This window comes from Montipora capricornis, chromosome 6, assembly GCF_036669925.1.
Source record: "Montipora capricornis isolate CH-2021 chromosome 6, ASM3666992v2, whole genome shotgun sequence".
Taxonomy (NCBI): Eukaryota; Metazoa; Cnidaria; class Anthozoa; order Scleractinia; family Acroporidae; genus Montipora; species Montipora capricornis.
In genome coordinates, this window is record NC_090888.1 from 70,234,521 (window position 1) to 70,259,520 (window position 25,000).

The window sequence follows — 25,000 nt, forward strand, 5'->3', positions numbered from 1 at the left end:
TCGATATACGCGTAGAAAATTATAAACATTGACCAGAATAGCATTCACAAATGTTGCGAATATGTGTCCTTGATACCCTGAACAACGTCATGCTGTTCATGCTGACAAAAATGTTGTATGCTTAGTTCTCAAAGAGTAGCAACTAAAATATGGTATAGCCATAGAAAACTATAAAAATCGTCCAGAATAGCATTCACAAATGTTGCGAATGTGTCCTTAATATCCTTATACCATGTTGTTCAGAAACAGCAATAATGACTGACTGTAATAGCGCTCAAAAATGTCACTGAAATGTTGAATGCTTCGTTCTTAAAGCATCGCGAAATTGCCGTACACTTGCGGAAGTCGAACTGCCTGAGGCAGCTTCAAATATCTCGACGGATCGTGACGATCCGATCAGGTCGTGACGACCCGTCATTTGAAAAGTCGACCCGACCTTTGGAAGTGTCAGGTGGTGAGAGAAAGAAAAACTTCGATGAACAAAGGAGGCTGTGCTGCTCAAAAATGTTGTATGCTTCGTTCTCAAAGAGTTGCGACTAAAATATCGATATACGCGTAGAAAATTATAAACATTGACCAGAATAGCATTCACAAATGTTGCGAATATGTGTCCTTGATACCCTGAACAACGTCATGCTGTTCATGCTGACAAAAATGTTGTATGCTTAGTTCTCAAAGAGTAGCAACTAAAATATGGTATAGCCATAGAAAACTATAAAAATCGTCCAGAATAGCATTCACAAATGTTGCGAATGTGTCCTTAATATCCTTATACCATGTTGTTCAGAAACAGCAATAATGACTGACTGTAATAGCGCTCAAAAATGTCACTGAAATGTTGAATGCTTCGTTCTTAAAGCATCGCGAAATTGCCGTACACTTGCGGAAGTCGAACTGCCTGAGGCAGCTTCAAATATCTCGACGGATCGTGACGATCCGATCAGGTCGTGACGACCCGTCATTTGAAAAGTCGACCCGACCTTTGGAAGTGTCAGGTGGTGAGAGAAAGAAAAACTTCGATGAACAAAGGAGGCTGTGCTGCTCAAAAATGTTGTATGCTTCGTTCTCAAAGAGTTGCGACTAAAATATCGATATACGCGTAGAAAATTATAAACATCGACCAGAATAGCATTCACTGACAAATGTTGCGAATATGTGTCCTTGATACCCTGACAACATGCTGTACAGAAACAGAAATAATGACTGACTGTAATAGCGCTCCGAAATGTTGAATGCTTCGTTCTTAAAGCGTAGCTATGGAAGTGTCAGGTGGTGAGAGAACGAAAAACTTCGATGAACAAAGGAGGGCTCTGCTGCTCAAAAATGTTGTATGCTTCGTTCTCAAAGAGTAGCGACTAAAATATGGATATATGCATAGAAAACTATAAACATCGACCAGAATAGCATTCACTGACAAATGTTGCGAATATGTGTCCTTGATACCCTGACAACATGCTGTTCAGAAACAGCAATAATGACTGACTGTAATAGCGCTCCGAAATGTTGAATGCTTCGTTCTTAAAGCATCGCGAAATTGCCGTACACTTTCTCCAAACATCCAAGCGTAGCAAAAATCGCAGCAAGCTTCCTAAAAGCATCAAAAAATGGTGAATGGTTCGTTCGTTCGTGGCGAAATTAATACCCAGACAACATGCTGTTCAGAAACAGGGATAATGATCGTTCATAAATGCGAGGATCATAGCTTAACTTGAAAACAGTTACTGTTTATTAAGAACGACAACTCCTATGATACTGCACAGCTGACTGCAACGAGAAAGTGGCTGCTAACACGGAAACAAAAATGCTGGGCAAATTCTTTCCCAGCAACTAGCTACAACTTCATCCTTAATTCACACAGAAGCAATGATATTTGCAAAATCATTACTTCCTATCTAAGAACAAAGTGACGATTATAGCAGCACTTTTAGTTGCTTTCAGCTTAACAAAGTCACCAGCACCAACACGGTATCCTAATGACTTGCGTTTCTATCTTTAATTTGGAAAGTCAGACTTAAAATTTTACTACCTTACTCTATCATGTACGAATTCTAAGAGTTACGTTGAAAAAACCCCTTCCACACCAGCACTCATTAAAACACATACGCCCAAAAAATGTACAAACAACGGCCCGCATTTTCCACCCCACGTCCGGCGTCAAGAAATTATGCATTCACGTTTTAGAAAATCCACAAATAAACCGTAAACCAGCACTATTGTACCCTGCGAGCAGAGTCTCTTTCGATCTTCCTAGATAAGTCGGGAGGAGGAAAGTAGACTCTGCCAGCTGGCTCGACTTTCTTTGATTTGCCGCTCATCCAAAGAAATGGATGAGTCAGTCCAGTTTCAACTTGTCAAACCTGTTTTTTTTTTTTATTTGTGCGCATGATCAATCGCCACGCGTCATCAATATTTTTTAAATTTACAACAGCGTGACAATTTTTTAACTGTCTAAATTTCCATGAGTATTTTCCTACAAAAGCTAGTTTACCAGAATTGAGAAACCTATTAATTTTTTCAGTAAAAGTTAAAATGGCAATTTAAAAGCTTGAACTATCTCGAGGAAATGATTCCTTGGTTGTCGTGTGTTTGCCAGAGTTGTTCGAAAATATCCGCTACTGTTTGTTTTGGTTTTGTGGTTTTGCGGTAACTAGTCACGCGTGACTGACTCCCGAATACGTTTGAATTTTTAACGCATGCTCAACACGTAATGTCGAGCCGGCTGGCAGAGTCTATTTCTTCTTCCCGACTTATCTAGGAAGATCGAAAGAGACTCTGCTCGCAGGGTAGCGCTATTGCTACAAAACAGACTGAACAGACAAAAGCAAATAAAGAACTTCAAAACTATTGCCCAGTATTAATCACCTAAACGCGTCGAAGTCGTTAACAGATTTAATCTCTTCATGAAAAACGGAATGCTGATCTGTTGGAAGAACGCAGCATAACAATTCATTTCATGAGTTTTACGTCCTTTAAATTAGTATACCCCAAATGGCAACCTCGCGTTGTCGCTGCATGCTTCACGGTCACACGTTTCATAAAAACCCCCAATAAAGTATATATTTTCTGGAAGCTTAGGAATTGTAAATTCCGATTATTAGTTGATTTAAGGCAAGAAATAAAAACCTTACCTAAAATAGCCCTCATTTTTCAAAAGTATATAGTTTCACAAGTTGAGTTCGTTTGCGGTCAGAATTTAACCGGAAACTACGTTTCCTTCACACCTTGATCTAAGAAACAAGATTTTGATTAATTGTCTGGTTTGTTTTGTTTGTTTTTTTTTTCGCTGTTAAACTTTCAGTTTTTATAAGACACGCAGTAGCTTTTCTTAAATACTCATTACTTTCGAAGGAGGCAACAAATAAAAACTGCCCGACACGGGATTTTTTGCCGCATTATCGGGCAACATTCTTGCCAAATTTCAGTGAAAAAAGATGAAAACTCGCTGTAAACGTGCGCCTCATTCGATGTAATTTGCATTTGAGTGTTGAGAAATGGTCATTTATGGCAGCTTCTAATTAGAGAATTTATTGATAGAGTCGTTTTTCCTTTCTAACTTTGTCTAGAAGAAACCTTTTTTCGCAAACTTTTTGTTATTAAAAAAACTCTATGAGGTGTACCTGGAAATATCAAAAACTAAAATGGCAAAATTATCAATTTGGGGGTATACCGATACCTTACAACATCACTCTCACGGGACCAAACACAATAACAAACCTACAACACAGTTTTGCCAAATTAATTTCCCTGCCACAATTGTAAGCTCACAGCCGCCGTACATTTTACCATCCTGTGTCTTTAAAATGTTTAATTTGTGTTTCACCTCAGAGGCTAGCGCTTCAATATTACGCGACGATCGCAAACGAGTAACAAATATGAATAACGAAACAACTGTCTCCCGGTGGATTGACATCACCACCTCAAATGACTTCTCGTCGCGAAGTAGACGGGTCGTCACGATCCATCAACATTTTCAGCCGGCCTCACCGCCTCCAGTGTCTTCACAAATACATGTTTTTTTCTAAGTCTCTCACCACCTGACATTTCCAGAAGTCGGGTCGACTTCTTCACATGACCGCTCGTCACGAACTTGACGGGTCGTCACGACCCGTCAACATTTTCAGCCGGCCTCACCGCCTCTAGTATCTTCACAAATACACGATTTTTTTCTAAGTCCCTCACCACCTGACATTTCCAAAAGTCGGGTCGACTTTTCACATGGCCGCTCGTCACGAACTAGACGGGTCGTCACGACCCGTCAACATTTTCAGCCGGCCTCACCGTCTCCAGTGTCTTCACAAATACACGACTTTTCTCACCACCACCTGACATTTCCAACAGTCGGGTCGACTTTTCATATGACGGGTCGTCTTTTTCTTGGTTTTATGGCCAAAGATTGTAAACATCGGAAACATCTATCCAAAAGCGAATTTTTTTCAGCACTATAGTACAATTAAAGCAAGCGGAATTTAGTTTTACCCTCGGTTGTTTTTGTACGGACCCAGTCGCTACGCTCGGTCCGCACTGCCACGACCTCGGACCAATAATCCCCAGTACGGCCCTCGTGTTCGGTTAGTAAGAGGTTATTATTGACTCGACTGATCCCCCGCTGCAGACTTTTGCGAATATATTCGAAGATTTGCTTTAACAGAAAACCAATAAAAGCTACTCTGAGTGGTATTAGTTTCTTTGTTAGTTGTGTCCTGCGCAATTTTTTTAAAATTAAAAGTAGAACTGGTATGTTAACTTTCGTCAAAAACAGGTGAAGTCATGACATGATCATCACAGATATACGAGCGCATCTTTACGAAAGCGTCTGTAATCATCCTTTCATTTAGGTCAAATGAAAAGGATTTCGGAACTCTACTATACGTCAATACATATAAATTCAAACCAATTAAGAACATTACAATGGTTGTCAACTCAAAATAAAGCTGCATCCAGGAAATTGTGCAGTAAGAATAAGAGTGACCAGGTCCGACTAACTTTGTGAATAGTAAAGTCCTCAGAGATTGGATGTTACAAATCTGAATATACAGTTCGTTTAGTTCCAGTCATTGGAATAAGTTATTCATCATTCTACTAACAGCATGTTCAACTTTTCTTTTCTTGTTAATTTTACAAAGAAATGCTCGTTGCGTTCCTTCAATTCATCTTGCCTCCATCAATTGGCATGCATAGTCCACAATACTGCCTATTTTCATATAATAGAAATATAACTTCAATACGAGGCAGGGCATGAAAAGAAAAGAATTCACATCAAGGATGATGAATGAATGAACAATTTGCAGCTTTTATTTCTCGAAGAAAGTTCAAGTTTATTTCATTTTTTAGTCGTGATCACATTCTGATGACGTGTGTACATCAGCGTCTCCTTTCCGTGGTTTTCTGAGCTGTTACAAATTTGTTCATGCTTTCTCTATTCAACTCAGTCATGCAGTACGATCATAACCGAGCCTGCTGAATGGCAAGCAGTTTGTAATAAGCCATGTTCCTAGTCATGAAAAAAGATCGCTTAGCATCATCTCATGACTGAACCAATGCTTTTATTAATTCGCTCAGTCCAGGGTCAACTCACTGTTTTTTTTTTTGTCGAGAAATAAGCGAAACACTTTGGGTGACAAATACACGCGGAAAATGTCCTACTTCTTCTCCTATATTTACGTCTCGGGCTTTTAAAAAAGCACTCAAAACAGGTAAAAGAATTCATTTCCTCTTAAGTTAATAAACTCTTTCCGGCCAAAAGCAGTAACAAACGAATGCGACGGTATTGAGTTTAAGTTTTAGTCCGCATCATTCGAACCGTGCATCCTAAAGAGCAGATTTTCTTTGGCTTATTTCCTGTGGCATCGCCTTATGGTCATTATAATACCCACCACACACTGTGTGACCTTTCCGCAGTCAGACTCCGGCATAAAATAACACCAGACTCATTGAAACAAAATTCTTATTCTCCAGAAACGTGCCCTGCGCCTGGTGTACTTTGGAGACTACAAATCTCATGCTTTACCATTATTTAATTCTTTCTTCTCGTTTTCTTCCTCTCGATCTCCTGTACTTAAATCAGTTGCTGTTCTGATGCATGACATATCTAACGACTTATCGCCTCCTGATATTGCTAATTTATTTATTTCTAAAGCAAGCATTCATTTATATAAAACAAGGTCATCTTCAAGAGGTGACTACTTTGTTAAACCCTCAAGACTTGACAAACAAATTAAATCCTTTTCAAGAAATGGTGTAAAAATTTGGAATAGTTTACCTCGTGAAATTCGCCATTTTAAAATTAAAATCCACAATATCCTAATCCAAAGACTTTTAGAAGAAAATGACTATACTGACTTATCTGTCTTAATGACAAAAATATATTAGTACTTCGACTTTTCATATTTGCACTTTGTATTGATTTGATTTTAGATGATATTTTCTTATTTTAGTTGACTGTATACTCTGGAGACTAGTTATTTGTATATCTGTTCGTTCCACAATGTATTGCTTGTAAAACACAATTGAATACCGTAACTTTCTCTACTTGTTCTCTCCACTGCTCGCCTCGACTAGCTATTGCTAACTGCGACTAGCAGCGCAGATTAAAAATGTATCACAATTCTACAATAAACGGAATAAACACCCATTGTCCAGTTGCCATTGCAACAGTTTGCTTCTAGATCAGTTTTGTGAAAAAACAGATGTCCTCATCTTTTTGTCTCAACCAAACATCATTCACTGTCAATAAGATATGATTAGGAGACCTACTGCAACATGTGCTATGTGTGTGTTTTGAGCAAATTGATATGTTTCATTTACAACCGAAAGAGACTGGAGCCAAAGGTGTCGCCATGGTTACGTCGTACTCGGCACCATCTTGCACCTTACTTATGCCATGTTTGAATAAGTATTAATATTCTTAATTTTTGTGATCCATCTTCCTGTGGAACCACTGATGACATCATTAATTTTCTAATTTGCATAACACAAAAACTCACATATCTCAGAAAAGAAAACGGATACTTCAAAACGGAAAACGCAATTCTTCATTATTTTGTAAGGCGTTTCCTATTATGTACTCAAAAGAATATTGCGTTTCTGATTGGCCAATAACGAATGCCTAAATAGGTTATGGAGCAAAAAGAGGTTATGCAGTCCAATACGAAGGTTACAGCGATGGAAAGATTGTGCCGAGTTAACAAATCGAAAGTGGTTCAGCGTTGTCCGTACTCTTATCGACAACGATATTCGTCATCATAGTGGTCAAAATGTTGTGGACTCACAAGACGCAGCCGAGTGAGTCCTAAAAATAACTATAAACATCACTTCCGGTTTGGCGTCGGCCAAACATCAGCGCAAAGGGATATTCTCTCATATTTCAGTGCTTCCTCTGCATCTGTATATTTTGGTCGTCATTCGTTTTTAACCTTCTTTAAGGTCCTTTAAGTCCTTCGAAATAGTTTATTTCTTTTTGAGGGAAGTATACAACAAACTTTGGAAGACGATTTTATATAAGATTGGGAAGCAAACATTGCTAGTTGCAAATTTTTCGTCAAAAAAGAAAAGTGAACTGAGAGGTCGATCTTGGCTTTGCCCTCAGTCATTAGTTTAAACGAAGTGCATTAGTGTAACGGGATGTTTTGCAGTTTTCAATTACTCTGTGTCTCTTATTTTAATCTCCTTGGAGTCCTTTAAGGGAGCCGGTTTATTCCTCATTGAACTTCCTCAAGGAAAGTGATTAGCAAACTTTTGAAAGCTCAGAGTTAATAAAAGATGGAAAAATCATCATCATTTTCTTCATTTTGTCAAAACGAAAAGTAAAACTGGGAGGTTGATCTTGGCTTCAGTTCGACTTGTTACACGAACTAACTGCTTGGCGCAGGAGGGCATCAGTTAACTGCTTGGCGTTAGTCATCCATTAGTGTAAAGGGATGTTTTGCAGTTTGACTTCCTCTGCGTCAGTTTCTATCGCCATTCCTTTATGTTTATCTCCTGGAGTCCTTTCAGGGAGTTTATTCTTTATTGAACTTCCTCAAGGAAAGTGATCAGTTAGCCGCAAACTTTTTAAAGCTCTGGGTTAATCAAAAAGTCGAAAAAATCATCATCATGCTCTTCATTTCATTTACCGAGGTTAACGTTTGCCATCGACTTCCTGGCAATATTGCGAGAATGCACCATTTCGGCAATCTTAGCCATCGTAGACTAGCAGTATAGCGGGACAGGTCTCCCAGTATAGCTCAGTGGCAGAAACAACGGAACTAGTAATCGGAAGGTTGTTAGTTCGACTCCTGCAAAGGAGAGCTCAGATTCGATCATTTGGATCATTTCCTTTACAAGTGTAAAAATGCCCTAAAACGCATGCTGCACTTGCAGCATGTTTTATGAAACTCGTTAAAACTGTAGTCTTTCCGGTGGCCTCTCTGTTGCAGTTATTTATATCCGGGAACCGCGCGCCATGTCGTCATTTATCACTTTCTTTTATGTTATGTTGCCTGCTTAAAGAGAAAATTGAAATTGCCTTTTCATTGCACTGAGAGCGCGGGCCGCTTCGTAATTGCTATGCCCTCTGTAATTAATGTAAATCCGTTTTCTCCTGAATAAACCTGAACTTGAAGCAATCTTGGCTATGAGGTACTATCAGTAGAGTTGCACTGACTTCCTGCTTGGCGTCGGACAAGCATCAAAGTTAAAGGACAGTCTGCAATTTCTACTTCCTCTGCAGCTGTTTGCTGATGCCATTCGTTTTGAACGTTTCCATACTGAAACCCTAAAAGGGAAGAACACAACAAACTAGTTTTAGAAATAGAGTTTATAAAAGACCGGAAAGTAAATTTTTAGTCATAATTTTTCGTCAAAGAGAAAAGTGATTCAGAAACTGGGAGATCGATCTTGGCTTTGACCTTAGTCATGAGTTACACGACCTTCTTGGCGTTAGTCATGCATCAGTGCAATGGGATATTCTGCAGTTTGCACTTCCTCTGCGTCTGGTGCTATCGTCATTCCTTTTTATCTTCTGCGAGTCGTTCGAAGGACTTCGTTTCTCATTGAATCTCCTCAAAGGAAGAGCTCAACAAACTTTTAAACGACCAAAGTTTATAAAGGAACGGTAAGCATACTTTTTTTGGAAAGCAAAACCACTATTTTAAATTTTCTAATTCATCTACTAGATATAAAAGTGTTTGCTAACCTTTTTTTTTCAGATTCGCGGCTATCGAGTTATTCAGCCACCGAAATGTTTCTTTATCGTCGCCTCGTTGGCCTTCTTCTCGCTTTGGTGGCTGTAAGTTATTCTCTTGCCAATAAAAATTTTTTTTCCAACTGTTGTAACGGTATTCTTATGTTGGAGCACCCCGGATTACGATCGCAAGATCACATGCATGAAAAGTAGCTATATGCATCCATATTATAAAATCCTAACTGTCAGAAGACTGTACAGGGTGTTAAAAAGAAGTCAACACCGGAAAAGAGAAGGGACAAAAAAGACACCTTGCCGTTTCGATTGAAGCCCCTCGCAGTTATGACTGACTCTGCCTTTTTTTTTTTGCAGTAACGCCAAAAGGAAAGCCCGAAAGTTTCAATAACTGAAACCCGCAAGGTTGCTTTTTTCCTAAATTATGGCGACCTCATTGTATGTTGCGATAAACTTCTCCGTGTTGAAATAACTGGCGGCCTGAATATTCATTTCTTTAAAATGTTTTTTTTTTTTAATTCATATTTATTGTAATGCCTTTGCAGATTGATGCACTTGACAATTCCACAGTCACTTTGCGCACCAAAAGATCCTTGTCCACCAAGAATCTCGTTCTGGAACTGGCAAGTCTCAATACATGATCTAAATTAAACTACTTCGGCGTTTTTGCCATAAATTGATAAAGCATAGAATGTCTAAAGACAGTATTAATAGTCTTAACGATCTTACCAGAGTTAGTGGGGAGAGGGCGAGCGTCTCGTCGAATACCCCCCCCCCCCCCCCCCCTCTCCCTCCCTCGCGGCTAATAAAGTGAAGATAAATAGACAAAAAGGAAGGGATTGACCATCGGTCTTGCCTAGAAAATGAAGGCCCGTTTTAAATGTCCCATATCACATGTGCCGAATCTAATGCAAATGACTAAAATCTATTGCTTTCGCACATTTGCATTAGATTAACGATGAAATGGTATATGAAATGGATCATATCCACAGTTCATGTATGATCCATTTCATATATCATTTAATCGTTGATTCATTCCTCACGGTAACATTAGAACCCACAAATGACCAGCTCCCAAAGTCAGTGGCTTCATAGCTCAGTTGGTTAGAGCGTCACACCGGTATCGCGAGGTCACGGGTTCAAACCCCGTTGAAGTCCTGGATTCTTCAGGCGTCTTTACGAAATGGCAAAAATTGCGTTCATAACTGCGAGGATCATAGCTTCACTTGATTGCATAAGATTAGGCACATGTGAAATGCGAAGTTAAAAACGGGCTTAAGAAGCCTAAAATCCTCCAGCGCTTTAGTCTTCATTTCGTAAATAAAGTTGTTGAAAGGTTAACTAGTCAGTTTAATTGAACCGAAAAGGATTTCATTCAAAGGCCGGAAACTTTAGAACACGATTATAAAATTTCCTCTCGATGACGTTGATCAGTTATCACTTAGAAAACTGTCTTATCACGCTAAATATTTTAGCATTGTGGAGACACCAGAAAGATCCAATAAACGGTGACTTTTTTAACGTTATCGGTCGTATTCATGCAGGATACATGCACTGACTGAGGTATCGCTCTAAGCTCATCAATTTTAATTCCTCTAAACCGAACGTGACCCCAAAGCTAACTTTGCGAAAGGGAAACGGTGAGAAAGTACGAGCTTTTGGATCACTGTATGTTTTGAAATGTTCTTCACTTCTACAATACGATAGAACGGCGATTAAAAGTGTGGTCCACGAGGCCATTTTAGACGCTGAAAGAAGTCCTGAATCCAAAAGTGTTGATCATCTGATCTCTCATTTGGCCTTGGCCCATCAGTTTACGGTATTTTCTCAATTTAGAATACAGGTCCCGCCAAATATTGGCCAATCAGATTGATTAAGCACATTTTTTAAACGATGTGTAATCGTTAAAAAATCAGGGCCGTAGCCAGTATGAGACAAACCGAGGCACTTGCCTCAGTCATTTTTTGGTGATTTTTTTTAATAAAGCGTGATTCCAGTGTTGCCTTCAAAATGTACTCATCATAAACACCTAAATACCTACGAAGAGAATTTAACCATCGACATTGCCTCAGTCATAACTTTTTTCTGGCTACGGCCCTGGAAATTCTATCATTTACAAATACAACATGACTGAAGTTCACATGTTATTGAAAGACTTAATAAAGCAAAAATTAAATCAATCTGAAGTCCGTGGCCGGATCACATACATCATCTATTTGATCCTTATTATCTAACCCCCTTCTACCCCTTGATTTAACAAATGATTTAAAGTTGCTTCAATGCCGCTCGAACAGTTTTTAGCTAGGTGCCTTCAGTTCTTAGCGTAACGATCAAAAGTCTTCAGCAGACGAAGTTGTCAAAAACAAAAAAAAAAAACGAGGGAAAGAGGACGTGTATTTTACGGTATTTTCTTGAGTCTATCACGGCTCAGTGTGATTTTTTAATTTTTTTTAAATTAAGCCTTAGTTACAGACAGCTGTCTGAAGAGAGCGTAAGATTGTTGATCATTGCTTTGTCCTGTTGTTTACTTTGTTAGATGCATAGGATGATTATTGATGAGAAGCAGGAGTTGGCGAAAGCAGACAACAGTGTTAGCATTCTACAGAGAGGTTTGTTGTAGCTCCTACAAGCACTTGTGAGATTTTTGTTGTTCCGTCAAGATTTTTGGTGAATTTAACGTAGCATGTACTTTGCTCGGCCAAGAAACTACTTTCTTTTTTGAAACGTCTACTCTTCAGAAATAAATAAGTTGTTGTTTGTTCATGATTTCGAGTGATTGCCCAGCTGATTTTACATTTATTCAGAGGATCAAACGACGTTCTAAAGATGTCTTCTTCTTCTTGTTTGTGAAAAGCAAACTCAAATGATAAAAACGATCATAAATACAGACTGGATCGAGCAACCTATTCTTCTCATACCGCGAACACTGAAGCGCGCTCCGCCGTCTTGCTGGGGTCACTTTCGTACTAAATTGACGCTAAAGCTTCATATTGAGATCGACGTTTTGGATAAAAAAGGAAAATTATTCAGAAAAAAACTTTGAAAGTGGTTTTTACAACATTGCGGCCACATTGCCTTCCTCTCCTTTTGAACTCTTACTTTGAGGTCTCAAGATGTTGCCCACAAGATTGTCGCCAAGATTTTGTTGAATGTGCTTCACTTCAAACACTAGAATGTCGCTCTTGTATTTTTTGAGATCAGTGAATGATGCAAGTTAATTAATTAATGGTCAGAGTAAAGAGTAGACAGTGAGAGGAATGGGAGATGTTTGTTGTTAATGCAAATGTTATTTCAGAGATTGACCTATACTCAGTGTTCTCCAATTGTATGTATGTATGTATGTATGTATGTGTGTATGTAGTCTAAACGGCAACATTAATATTCGTGAGTGACGAAGTCGTATCACCAAAGGCTATTGAATTTTTGCTTGCTTTTTAGTCTGGCCGTCATTTGATTTAACGTTTTCTCTTTCTTTTACTTTCCTGTAGACAGTTGCTCCAATATCAAGTCGATCGGAAAACCTCTAACCCACAACGCAAGGTACCTTACTCAAGGAGCATGGATGAAAGACCCGCTTGGAATCATGGGCGCTGAGAATTTATTTGTGATGGAAGGTTACTATAACCAAAGGCACCTTAAAGAGTATGAAAACATGGACATGTTTAAAGCTGGTTTGGTGCGTAAGAAGTACACACTGCCTTATGACTGGGACGGAACAGGTGCTGTGGTGTATGGACCATACCTCTACTACAACAGGTAAAAAAAACTAAACTGAGCCATTATAATTTATAATAGTAATAATAATCATCATCATCTTGATAACGAGGGCTTTAGACAGATATTTGATAATAAAATTCAGTGATAAACATTTTTAATGAAGTTGCGTTGACTCGTTCATCATTTTCCAATTCATTAAACCTAAAAATTTATAATGAGTTCTTATGTAGTAAGAGCTAAGTAAGTACTAAATAGTTTTGCTTTGATTGAGTCTGTCGACTGAGTTCAGGTTTCTTTTGTTTTCCCTCGACATTTCTGATGGTAAATTGTTCTTGAAGGTCTTTGTTCCTCTGATTGTGGGCGACACGCAGGTGTTTGCCAGTAGCGGAGTGCTTGTGTTCATCAATTCGCTGGAAAAGGTACCGGCGGCTATACCCAGCATAATCCGCATCACACGTTACATTTGAATTCGTAAACGAACGCATTGTGCTTTGCAAAAATTTGGTTTATCAACGGAGTTGATAATGTAAATTGACCACCGTACAGAGATTCTAAAAGCTGACGTTTCGAGCGTTAGCCCTTCGTCAGAGCGAATCGAGGGATTATGGGTTACGTGTAGTTTTTACAGTAGAGTAGGAGCTACGCTATTGGTGGTAACATGGCAACGTGAAAAGTAGGAATATATTAGTTAAATGAAAAGCGTTCGTTAATACCGTGAGGATTAAGGGTGCCGATTTGAAAGATGAATTTTTGTTCCAGATTCTTGCGGCTTTCCGTCGTACCTAGATGTAGGGAAAGGCCGCAGATAGCCATGTGTTTTTTGGAGTGGTTAGGCAGATTAAAATGGCGAGCGACTGGCTTAGATGCATCCTTGTCATTTTTCTCAACATCGCGAAGGTGTTCGCGGAATCGGTCACCTAGTCGTCTACCTGTCTCACCAATGTATAATTTATTGCATAACGTACAGGTTATGCAATAAATGACATTTGCGGAGGTACATGTGAAACGATCGGTGATCTTAACAGATCGCTTAGGTCCCGATATCTTGCTAGTGTTAACAATGAAAAGACAAGTTTTGCATCGTGAGCGCGTGCATTTGAAAGTGCCGGGTTGCTCGTTGGTTTTGAGCGCGCTTCTAACTAAGAAGTTGCCTACGTTTTTGTCGCGTTTGAATGAAATAAGTGGAGGTTGCGAAAAGATTTTACCAGTCTCGGGATCATTTTGGAGTAATTTAAAATTACTAAGAATGATGCTTTTGACTGCGTGATTATGAGGATGGAAAGTGAGGGTGAATGGAATTCTGTCATTCTTATCTTTCTGTGACGTTTGTAGTGACGACTGTCGATCAAATTGTTGGGCGCGATGATGGCCCGCTTTGACCACAGAGACAGGATAGCCACGTTTTTCGAAGAACTGGCACATCTCCTCTGATTTGCTGGAAAAATCGGAGTCATCACTACATAGACGTCGAAGTCTAAGAAATTGAGAATAAGGAATGGAGTTCTTGACATGTGAAGGATGTGACGATGAATACAACAAATAACTGTGTGAATCAGTAGGTTTGTAGTGCACACTAGTACATAGCACGTTGCCTCTAATAGAAACTTTGATATCTAGGAAAGCCAATGAAGTTTCCGAAATTTCCCAGGTATATTTAAGAGCCAGATGAAAAGAGTTGACGGAGGTTATAAATTGATCGAGTTCTTCTCTGCTGGATGAAATAGCGCCGATGCAGTCGTCGATGTAGCGGCCGTAGAGTTCAGGTTTGGGGCCGTTGTACTGATTAAAAAATTGGTGTTCAACATATCCTACAAAAAGATTGGCATAGCTAGGTCCCATTCTTGTGCCCATCGCTACACCATTAATTTGTTTGTAATAGTTGCCGGCGAATGAAAAACAGTTAAGCGTTAAAACTAGTTCGGCAAGGCGGAGGAGCGTTTCCGAGCTAGGTTCTTTGACAGTGCGTTGATCGAAAAAGTGTTTAAGTGCTTGAAGACCTTCGCTGTTAGGAATGACTGTGTATAGAGATGTAATGTCCATGGTGAAAATAAGTTTGTCTTGGCCGGAGAAATTGAAATCGCGGAAAATTTGTAGTGCGTGTGTACTGTCTTTAATGTATGATGGCAAAGATTTGACGATAGGCGTCATAATCCTGTCTAAGTAGCTAGAAATGAGTTCGGTGGGGCAACTACAGGCAGAAACGATAGGTCGACCTGGGTTGTTGGGTTTGTGAATTTTAGGCAAGAAGTAAATGCACGAAGTTCTAGGGGTGTTGATGATGAGATTAGTGGCAGTGTCCGGTAATTCTTGATTAACTATAAGATTTGAAGGGTGTCTTTGACAAGTTTTTGATTGTTGGAAGTGAGATCCTTAGGGATTTTGGCATAAAACGAGGTATCCGAAAGTTGCCGCAAAGCTTCTTTTTGGTAAAGGTCGGACCGCCAAACAACTACCGCGCCGCCTTTGTCGGCCGATTTGACAACTATGTCGTTGCGTTTACTAAGATTTTTAAGCGCCGCCCACTCTTCCGAGGAAAGGTTGGAAAATTTAGTGTTGCGATTGAATTTAAGTTTGTGAATGTCGTGACGGCATTTTTTGGTGAAAAATTGTGCTTTGGCCTCTGCTTTTCTAATGTCGTCGGCAATTTTCTTGCTTGTGAAAACTGGTCGCAGATCGCTGGCTATATTTTCTTTCCGAGATCAGACAATTAAAATGGCAGAATAATCCGAACGGATGCATTTTCTTGAACATCTCGAGCTTGCTGTTGATTTCGTGACTTGATAAATCTACAATAAGTGCCAAAAGGGTCGACACACTCTCCCCTTTTAATTAAGGAATCTCGGACAAATTCCTCCTCAAAATCTTTCCATCTAACACCCCCTCCCTCCTTGTTTTCGGGGGGGGGGGGGGGCTTATTGTAGTTATAGCGGAATCATTGAGCTTCTCTGGGTACTTAATTAGTTTTAAGAAGATCCCTTTCAAGGCAATAACGTCATTCTTCATTCTCTCTCGATATCGCTCCAAGGAAGGGAAGAAGAGAGACCCTGGGGACGACGTTGATAGATCTGGTGAGGATGAGAGACAGTGGGCTCGGTTTAATATGGTTCTTAGGAGGGATCGTTTGTAACGGGCATCAGCGTGACTTTGATAGTGGACTAGAAGGCCTTTATTTGTCACTTTCGTGTAGACGCCTGTTTTCAGCTGTCTTATTATTCGTTGCCTCTTCCATCGTGAAGCTGATTGCTGGGTGTGGAATGTTTCTTCTAGGTGCACATTCGTGAACAACGCTGACACGTCGCACGATGCCAGAATATCGGTCTCGTTGAAATCCAGCTCACCGATCTCTTCAGCAAACTTAAACAAATCGGAGATGGTGTGGTTGTTGACAGAAAGGGTTTCAGTAACATTCAGTGAGAGCATAGTTATATGTTCCTGTGAGTAAGGAATTTTTATTTCTTTGGCATATGGAGACTGTTGAGGCTCTTCGATCAAATCAATTTGGAAATGGCGTTTTGTGGCTTAAGCGAAGAACAACTGAAAGATGTTGTTTTTTTCTTTATAAATCTATTTCTTAAATACGCACAGTTACACCATTAAAACATTGCAAACTACAGTAAACATTACAATAAGTATTGCAATACGAACGTGAAATAAATTACAATACTAACAAGCACTAATTGCATTAAATTACATGCTTTCTAGCATGAAAAAAAAAGGAATAATAAATGAATAAATGAATTAATTAAATACGATTTCTAGTACTTATACAACTTTTCCTTTGGGGTTACATTTATACGTTACAGTTTTAACTCCCAAAGTGAATGCCATGCATGATTCTGGGTCTGCTGCTGATCGAGTCAAAGAGGAGGGAACAGTGACTAGTTTGGATCAGGCACTACTGAAGGAGGTCAGAGAGCTCAAAGTAGAGATTGCTGCTGTCAAGGAGAGGGCTGCCTCCCCACCACAAGTACCAAAACAGCCCTTTGCACAGCAGCCTATGAGGTCACCACCACAGTGCAGGATTTTTCAACGAAATGGAGTTGAAGGGTTTTGCGGTTTTCAGTATTATAAGTGCGGGACGAGTGGCCATTATGTGCATGAACGTCGAGTACGATCTGGCTAACGGGTTAGAGGGTCACAGGGAAACGGACACGGATAACGCCCGTGGGAAAGGGTGTGATCTTGCAGGACAACCAGTCCCATTGTGGTAGAGGTAATTGTGCCCATGCATGATTCAATCGTTGTGCAAATTGCAAGAAGAGCAGATATTGTTCCAAGCGATGCCATGACGAACATTGGCCACGGCACAAAACAATTTGAAAGACTATACAAGAACTAGAAAGAAGACAGGAAGATGAAGTTAAAAATGTACCTTTGAACACGACATTCCCTTGCCATCCATAGCTAACTCCAAAACAGCGACAAAATTGGTGGGACAGAGGTGCGTAGTAGTGCAATGTCGTATACAAGGAATAGAGGTGGAAGCATTGTGGGACACTGGTTCCCAGGTTTGCGTGGTATCGTGGGCATGGAAGGAGGATTACCTTCCCCTCGACAAGTTAAGAAGTGTTGGTGAATTGTTAAGGGAAGGCAAGGGTTGAGGTTGGAGGCTATGGATGGGACTGGCTGTCCCTTCGGTGGCTGTATCGAAGTCACATTGGGCTAGTTGGGGACTCTGATGAACTGACGGTACCAGTGCTAGTGGGACAACAGGAACAGGAGTTACCCATTATTGGATTTAATGTGATAGAGGAGATTTTGAAGAAACATATTGAAGATCCCGTTGTTGTTTCTGAAAATATATAATTCGGCGACCCTTCCCCTCAGTTCACTATTCCAAAGTGGGAACATTTGTCAATATTGTTCGCACAGGAACTCAGGATGCCGGCACGTCTGAGAGTTGGCAAGAAAGATGTTGCGGTCCAAAAGGGGCAGTCAGTTAAGTTAAGTGTCGTACGTGTCCACCTCGGACCTGTTGCAGGAGAATGGCCGATAGTGTTTAAGCGAAACGGAAGACGGTGATCTCCCGGAAGGACTTGGAGTTTTAGATTAACTGAGTAAAATAGATCCAGGCACATCCAGCCAGGTTACAATCTCAGTACATAACAGCACCAATAAGAACATCGTTTTGAAACGAAGAACAAAACTAGGTCAGATTCAGATGTTTAAGTCAGTTTTACCTATTCCGAAGCCGCCAGATTAAGAGCACGTCTAGGAAGGAGATTCAGTTGACGTTTTTCCATCAGAACAACTAGCACAGGAATTGTGGGACCCACCTGTTGGTCTTAACCATTTGGAAGAAGAAAAGTAATCCATTGTTTGCGAAATGTTACAACAAGAGGCTGGTGGGTTTACCAGGGACGAGAAGGAAGTTGAGTGCATTGATGATTTGGAATTGGAAATGAATGTAAGTAATAACCAGCCAGAACTGTGTCCATTCAAAACCCCTTTATGAAGAAGTGAAGGAGTATATAGAAGATTTGATCAACCGCAAGTGGATCAGCAAGTCCTACTCGGCATATTCCTCCCCCATGGTTTGTGTTCGGAAGAAGGGTGGTAGATTATTTATTGATTATCGAACACATAACAGGAAAACCTACCCTGAGCCCCAGCCAATTCCACAAATACAAGACAACCTGAATGGGCTGGAAGGGGGGGGGGGGGGGTGGAGGAGGGTAAAAACTGGTTTACTGTTCTCGTCTCGACCAAGGGAAGGCATATCACCAGGGCTTTGTGGCGGAAAAGAGCCGACCCCTCACCGCATTTTTACCCCTTGGTGGCAATATCAATGGAATGAGATCCCTTTTGGTCTAACCTTCGCCCTCGCAGCCTTTCAGAGATGTATGGAGGAATGCTTGCGTGAATTCCGCGACGATATCTGTATTCCATATTTAGTTTACAGCCGAACATTTGAAGACCATGTCAGAGATGTCCGGCGAGTACTACGTAGACGTCGGAAGCATTGGATTAAACTAAAACCAGCTAAGTGCAATTTCTTCCAGCGGAGAGCAGATAATTAGGTAAGATCGTGTCCGCTGATGGTTACTCTTTGGACCCTGAGGATACAGTAGCAGTTCAGACCTTGAAAAGAGACAAACCAAACACTGTGGGGGATAACCGCAAGTTACTCGGATTCCTGGGGTACTACAGAAAGGACATTCCAAATTTCTCACGCATCACCAAACCCATCTATGACCTTATGGAGGTACCGCACAATGTCAATCAAGGTGGCAAGTCTAATACTACAGTCATGGGGAAACAACAGTTACCAAATAGCTACAGGATCAACTGGTCGGATGATCATCAGGAGAGATTAAACTTACTAGTTGACTGTGTAACAAGCCCGACTTTGATGGCTTTTCCTGATTTTTCCAAACCATTTGTGCTGCATACAGATACCATTTTACCAGGAACAGGAGGCGAAGTTGAAAGTTATCGGTTATACATCAAGGACCCTAACTCCAGCGGAGAAAAACTATCACTTGCATGCGGGAAAACTGGAGTTTCTGGCTATTAAATGGGCTGTGATTGATAAGTTTCAGGATTATTTATGTTATGCTCCATCATTTCACGTCTATTCCTTGATACGGCGGCTGCGCCCGCAGTACGAGCGGCAGTCAAAACTTAGCTGTCCTACCGAAACGACACGATAATAGCCTTTTTCTTCAAAGCTAACAAAAATGAAAGCAATGCAAAAGTTGCCTTTTCCTCTTCTAATAGTTAAGTTGAGAGTTCCGGGTTAAACTTGACGAGGAACAGCATATTTTGCTCAAAATAACATAACTATTACCCTACCTGGCGACACTCCACCAACTACGAGCGAGTTGCCATGCCGGAAGCCGGTAACCCATTTTTGATGCCAAATTGCAAGCTTGGAGAAATATTTTTCACTTTTTACAGTCACTCTGATAGGGTTTTGGAAATTGCAAGTCCCTGGAATCACACTGGGAATCACATTGGGAAGAGACCATCCACGTCGTTGCTGAATCGAGAGGGGATGGTCCGATTTACAGAATCAAGCCAGAATACGGGAGCGGTCGCGCGAGGGTGCTCCATAGAAACTTGCTTTTGCCTTATGATGCGCTGGAACTTGGAAGCTCAGTAATGGAACCTGTTTGTCCGGCGAGGAAGGCCATCGAGCGCACCGCATTGCCACCAAAGACCAGGAGAGCGTTTTAACCTGACCACAACGCCAGTGTAGGCCACCGCAGATTCTTACGTACAACTCCTTAGTTAACTATGTTCAGATGCCTTTGACGCCACCACCTGCTTCACCTGTCCCCTTGAAAAGACCTTTCCACTATTGGACACGGACGCAGCTACCTTAGTTACCACTTTCCTATTGCTGAGTATTCAGGGAAAACCATTCGTGTCATCCAGGACTCAAGGTGGAGGATCGTGGATAAGGGAGATGCTGTAGGTTTGCTTCACATGAGAGGACTATGTAACACTGATAGTCTCTAAATCTCAGTCTAGATTTTTGTTTTTTATGTTCTAGCGTTTTGCTCACTCATTTGTCTTGGAGGGGGAGTGTGTTGAGTGTGTGACACGTGTTTTAGTGGTGCATGACGCGAGTATGTATATACCGTGAGGAATGCCGAAAAGAGAGAGAGAGAGCAAAAAACCATGTGCTTGTGGTTGATGTAATCAGAGGGGACGCAGTTCGTGCTTGTAATAAACGTCGTTTACCGTTTTACGCTTGTGGAGTGTGTAACAGTTATTCATATCAAACTTGGTCAACAAGGGTGTTTTTGATTGAACCAATTCCGCCTTCTACTTTCCTTTAATGTTCCAGGGAAGTTTCCAACGTAATTGTGAAGTACAATCTGCGCTCACAGCAAGTAGACGCTCAAATAGGCGTGAGTTATTGCACACCGAGAACTTACTCTTACAGTTGGGGCGGATACAGTGGAATGGACCTGGCAGTGGATGAGCAGGGTTTGTGGGTGCTATGTGGACATACCAGCAACAGTTATATGCTGAGGGCCGGTAAAATCGATGTGGAAACAAACAGCATTGCCCCTAGTTATAACTTAAACACAGGTAAACACGTCTTTTTAATGAGGCAACAATTAATCTAATGTTGTAGCCTGCATAGCACTAGGCGGTTTGGTCAATTGTGGACCCTCTTCCCACCGGGATTGACATTCTAGCGATCGGTTTAATGTATTGGACAGCAGACGGGGAGAATAAGTTAGAGAGAAAATAAGCCGCGGCTTATATATTTACCCAAGACGTGAACACCCCGTTTAAATGGTACAAATTATAGCCCAGACTTCCTTTTTACTGCCGTCCATTGGCGAGCGCGAGCAAAGAATTACCCAAAACGAGGCATCAAAATAAATTGCGTCATCATTGGACCGCAAAGTTAGCCGCGAACCTAGACTTTCGAAAAGTCCTTCGTCTCATGTAGATGGCGCGCGGAACGAAGGACTTTTCACACTTGGTTGGCGCCAATTTTAGCGACCCAAAAACAGGTCGCTGAGCTAGGCCAATCAGGGTAGTCCTCGTGGACCTCAGGGGATAGAGTTGTCAACCAAAATTTTCCATACGCAGTAAAGCGTGGCTACTAAGGTCAACAGATATTCTGAATTGCGCGACTATCAGGGAAAAACGGACGAATACAAAACATGGACCCCAGGTCCAAGGACCCCTTCATGGACCCGGTCCATGAACTACCCCTTTGGACCACCCCTTAATTATTTTACAAAGTTAAAGTAGAAAAATCTTTAGACAAAAGAGGGGACTGATCCTTACACTTATCTGGACAGAGTGTCTCTTTGAAGACACTTGAAAAATTCAGGTGGTCTCAACGGGATTCGGCGATGCCGGCGCAATGCTCTACCAACTGAGCTTTAAAGCCACGCATAGTTAGACGAATCCCTTTGGAGCCACCAAATTGGTGGTATATTAGTTTCTACAAAACAGGCAATTGCTTAAATCAGTATCCCATAACTAGGAGCGAACAACAGCTCTATATTCCCGCTAATGAGAATCCTGTGGAGCCCTGCAATGACCAATCACAAGAAACTAACTTGACGTCATAGTGTCACCTAACCAGAATTGTCTTTGTCTTTTGCAGAAAAGGTAGTCTGAAAATAGATAGATCGTACATAGGCTCCTAGTCTATAAAAATACTGTAACATACCGTAATACTGTAACAGATTTGTGCGAGGATCATTTTTCTCTTTCGTCTGAAGACTTTTCTGCTTGTAAAACGTACTTAATTTACAAAATGAGGGGTGGTCCACAGGGGAGGTCCATGGACCGGGTCCATTAAGGGGTCCATGGACCGGGTCCACAGGGTGGTCCATGGACCAGGGGTCCATGTTTTGTATACGTCCGGGAAAAACAATTCAAGAATATCTGTCTTGCAGAGATGTGTTTGTGTCTGCTCCAGCCGGAGCCTGGGAAAAGTCTGACCTTTGAACTAGTACCACACAAGGACAGCAAAAAAACTCTGACCAGGGTGGGAATTGAACCCACGACCTTCGAGTTAGATCACCGCTGCTCTACCGACTGAGCTACAAGGTCAAACGGGAGCGGGCTGTGGGAACTGAAGATCTTAAAGTCACGGCAATGAACATGTACAAGTACAAGGAAGGATTACGTTTTTGCAAACGTTGGTCGTGAGGCACATATTTGAACAGACTTAACTGATTTGAGTGTAATAGTGGATCAGTAGGGCTATGGTTCATATGGGGTATAAACTTAGCACTTCACATTACACTCAAAGCAGTTAAGTCTGTTCAAATATAAGTGCTTCACGGTCAACGTTTCCAAAAACGTAATCCTTCCTTGACCTTTGAACTAGCCCCGTACGCATTTGATTGTTTACTTGGAGAGGATTGCAACGCTATCGTCTTCGTAATTGTTCCACGGATTTAACACATAAAAAATTTGGTCTCTAGCCTCACTTGTCCTGGCATTAGAACGTCATATGTAGGAGACAACATATTTAAAATCTTAAAGTGCCCCTGTGATCAAAAAAGCCACTTCCTTTTTTCCTTCAGATTTTGAAAGTGTGTTTGCTTAACACCTGGCTGGCAAAATTTTGAGCTTTGATTTTTATCCAAAGGCCGCTTACTTTGAGTGTAAGTTTTGGATTTCACGGTCGGCCATTACTCATGTTCAAAACTGACCGATTGGAACTCAGACGGTTGGATCCAGGGAAACGTGACGTCATAGTCTCACTAGCTTAAAATTTCAGCGTGTGAACGCAGCTTATTATATAGGCAAAGCGTGAGTTTAAAAGTCTGAAAGCCCAAAACCCCCGTGCTGCATATTAAATTTGCAGCGTACACACGTATTGCATTCTTAAACTAGTGAGCCTTTGACGTCATTTTCTCCTCGATCCACTGAGCTCTCTAAAGAACATAATGTTAGTAATGGCGGACCGTTAAATAGGAAAATTCCAGTTAAAATAAAGAGGTGTCTTTTTGAAATCAAGGCTTAAAACGTGGTCACTTAGTGTTTTGTTAACATAGTTTTGAAATCCAAAGAAAAATAAGAATTGATTTTTTGGTCACAAGGGCACTTTAAGTATAAACTGGTGTTTTGAAGTCCCGAGGGGATTCTCAACGACTATCGACAGATTTTTCGTCGAATGGAAAAAAAAATTAAAATACATCAATGTTTATTCATCGATGAGAATCATTGCATCACTAAATGGTAAGTTTCACTAAGATGTATCTTTTAATCCTGGTCTAGCACGTCTCCCACACCTGAAGCCTACAGGATTTTTCATGGGTGACATCAATTGGCTTTCTTGCCGATTCGAACCGTTCCCTTACTTGTTAATCTTTCGAACTAGTGTTTCGTTTCTATCAGCACAAATTACGTCACCAAGTGTTGGTCCAAAAAATGTAACTGGAGATCCCATCGGTGACTCGAGCTTAAAATAAGCTTTTGTTTTATTTCGTCTTTGTTTCTGATACCTTTAGCACAAAAGTCAACAAATTTCCTCTATCCATTTCGTAGAAACAAACATGTTCGATTGTTTTCGTCGGATTGCTCCATCAAGTGCAGGACTTGGGAATGATGACATCCCCTTTTTGGCGCGAAACGCAAATGAAAACCTTGCAAGCGAGACAAGTCGACCTCATCCACTTCGCGTACGAAAAGTCACGTTTCGCTCACCAAAACATTTCCTCCTGGGATCCTCGTGACGTCGACTTGTGGCAAGTCTACTGCGAACCATGTATACGAGCATTTTGCGTCTTATTAAAGCCTCACTCGTATAAATGACCCAGTTCGTGTCTTATGCAATCTGCGGCTTATGTAAGCCGCAGATTATTTTTCTCGTTTAAACGGCCCTAATATCGTTCCTGATTGGCTGATAGAATGTGAGAAAAACCGGTCTGTCAGTCAAATTTACTGCTCGCTTTTCACGTTATAGTTAAAAGAAAACAGCCGATGATCTGTTTTCAAAAAAATCTGTTAGATCCTTTGCGGGGTCTTGAAGATCTTAGGTTTTTTGGTGTTCTTAAAGAATATCTGTCGCTTTCCTCTTTAAAGTATAGTCTGTAAATGAGTTGCTAGCATTTCGTGCTGGAAAATTTGCTTGGTTATCGTAGCCTAGTTTTGTATGCAATGTTCTTCACCATTTGTTTTGCTTCTTCATACCGTCGGAAGTATTCCCACAAATGGAATTCCACCAAGCTGAAAAGGGGCTCCCAATTCTCCGCCTTTCAAAACATTTACATTCAAATTCCTCAAAGATAAGTTCTCCTCTATAGGAGGTTTGACATTTTCTCACCAAACGTGAGAGATTTCCGCGAGCGACGTCGATCAGTTGCAGGTTGATCAGGTAGGTTTACTATTGACACTTTGGGAGCACTGCTCTTGGAAGTGGATATCGCCCACTCAGGCGTTCTCGCATCAAAGGCCGTTTTTTTCCTGGCAGTAGGAGTTACTGCTCTGAATTGAGCTTCAATCAAGAACTTTACCGTCCTAGGTTTTTCATTTTCCGTGCACATTGGTTGCACATGCACTCTACTAGAAAACTTGGTTACATCTCTTTCGATAACATTTTCCACATTGCTACAGACTTCGCTAAGAACGAGCCCCATGCAAGCTGGAATAACCACAGGTTCCCCAAGCTGAAAA

At 40.9% G+C, this 25,000-nt stretch overlaps 1 protein-coding gene across 1 annotated transcript in view; it reads left to right on the top strand.

Annotated features, from left to right (window-relative positions):
• The first annotated feature begins 9,041 nt into the window (after positions 1–9,041).
• Positions 9,042–25,000, top strand: part of LOC138053362 (olfactomedin-like protein 2A) — a 20,971-nt gene continuing 5,012 nt past the window's right edge. The window contains exons 1-6 of the mRNA XM_068900009.1: positions 9,042–9,091; positions 9,186–9,265; positions 9,721–9,798; positions 11,712–11,784; positions 12,664–12,931; positions 20,688–20,935. Of these exons, the coding sequence (XP_068756110.1) occupies positions 9,218–9,265; positions 9,721–9,798; positions 11,712–11,784; positions 12,664–12,931; positions 20,688–20,935 (715 nt within the window). The 5' untranslated portion in view covers positions 9,042–9,091; positions 9,186–9,217. The remainder of the gene's footprint in view (positions 9,092–9,185; positions 9,266–9,720; positions 9,799–11,711; positions 11,785–12,663; positions 12,932–20,687; positions 20,936–25,000) is intronic.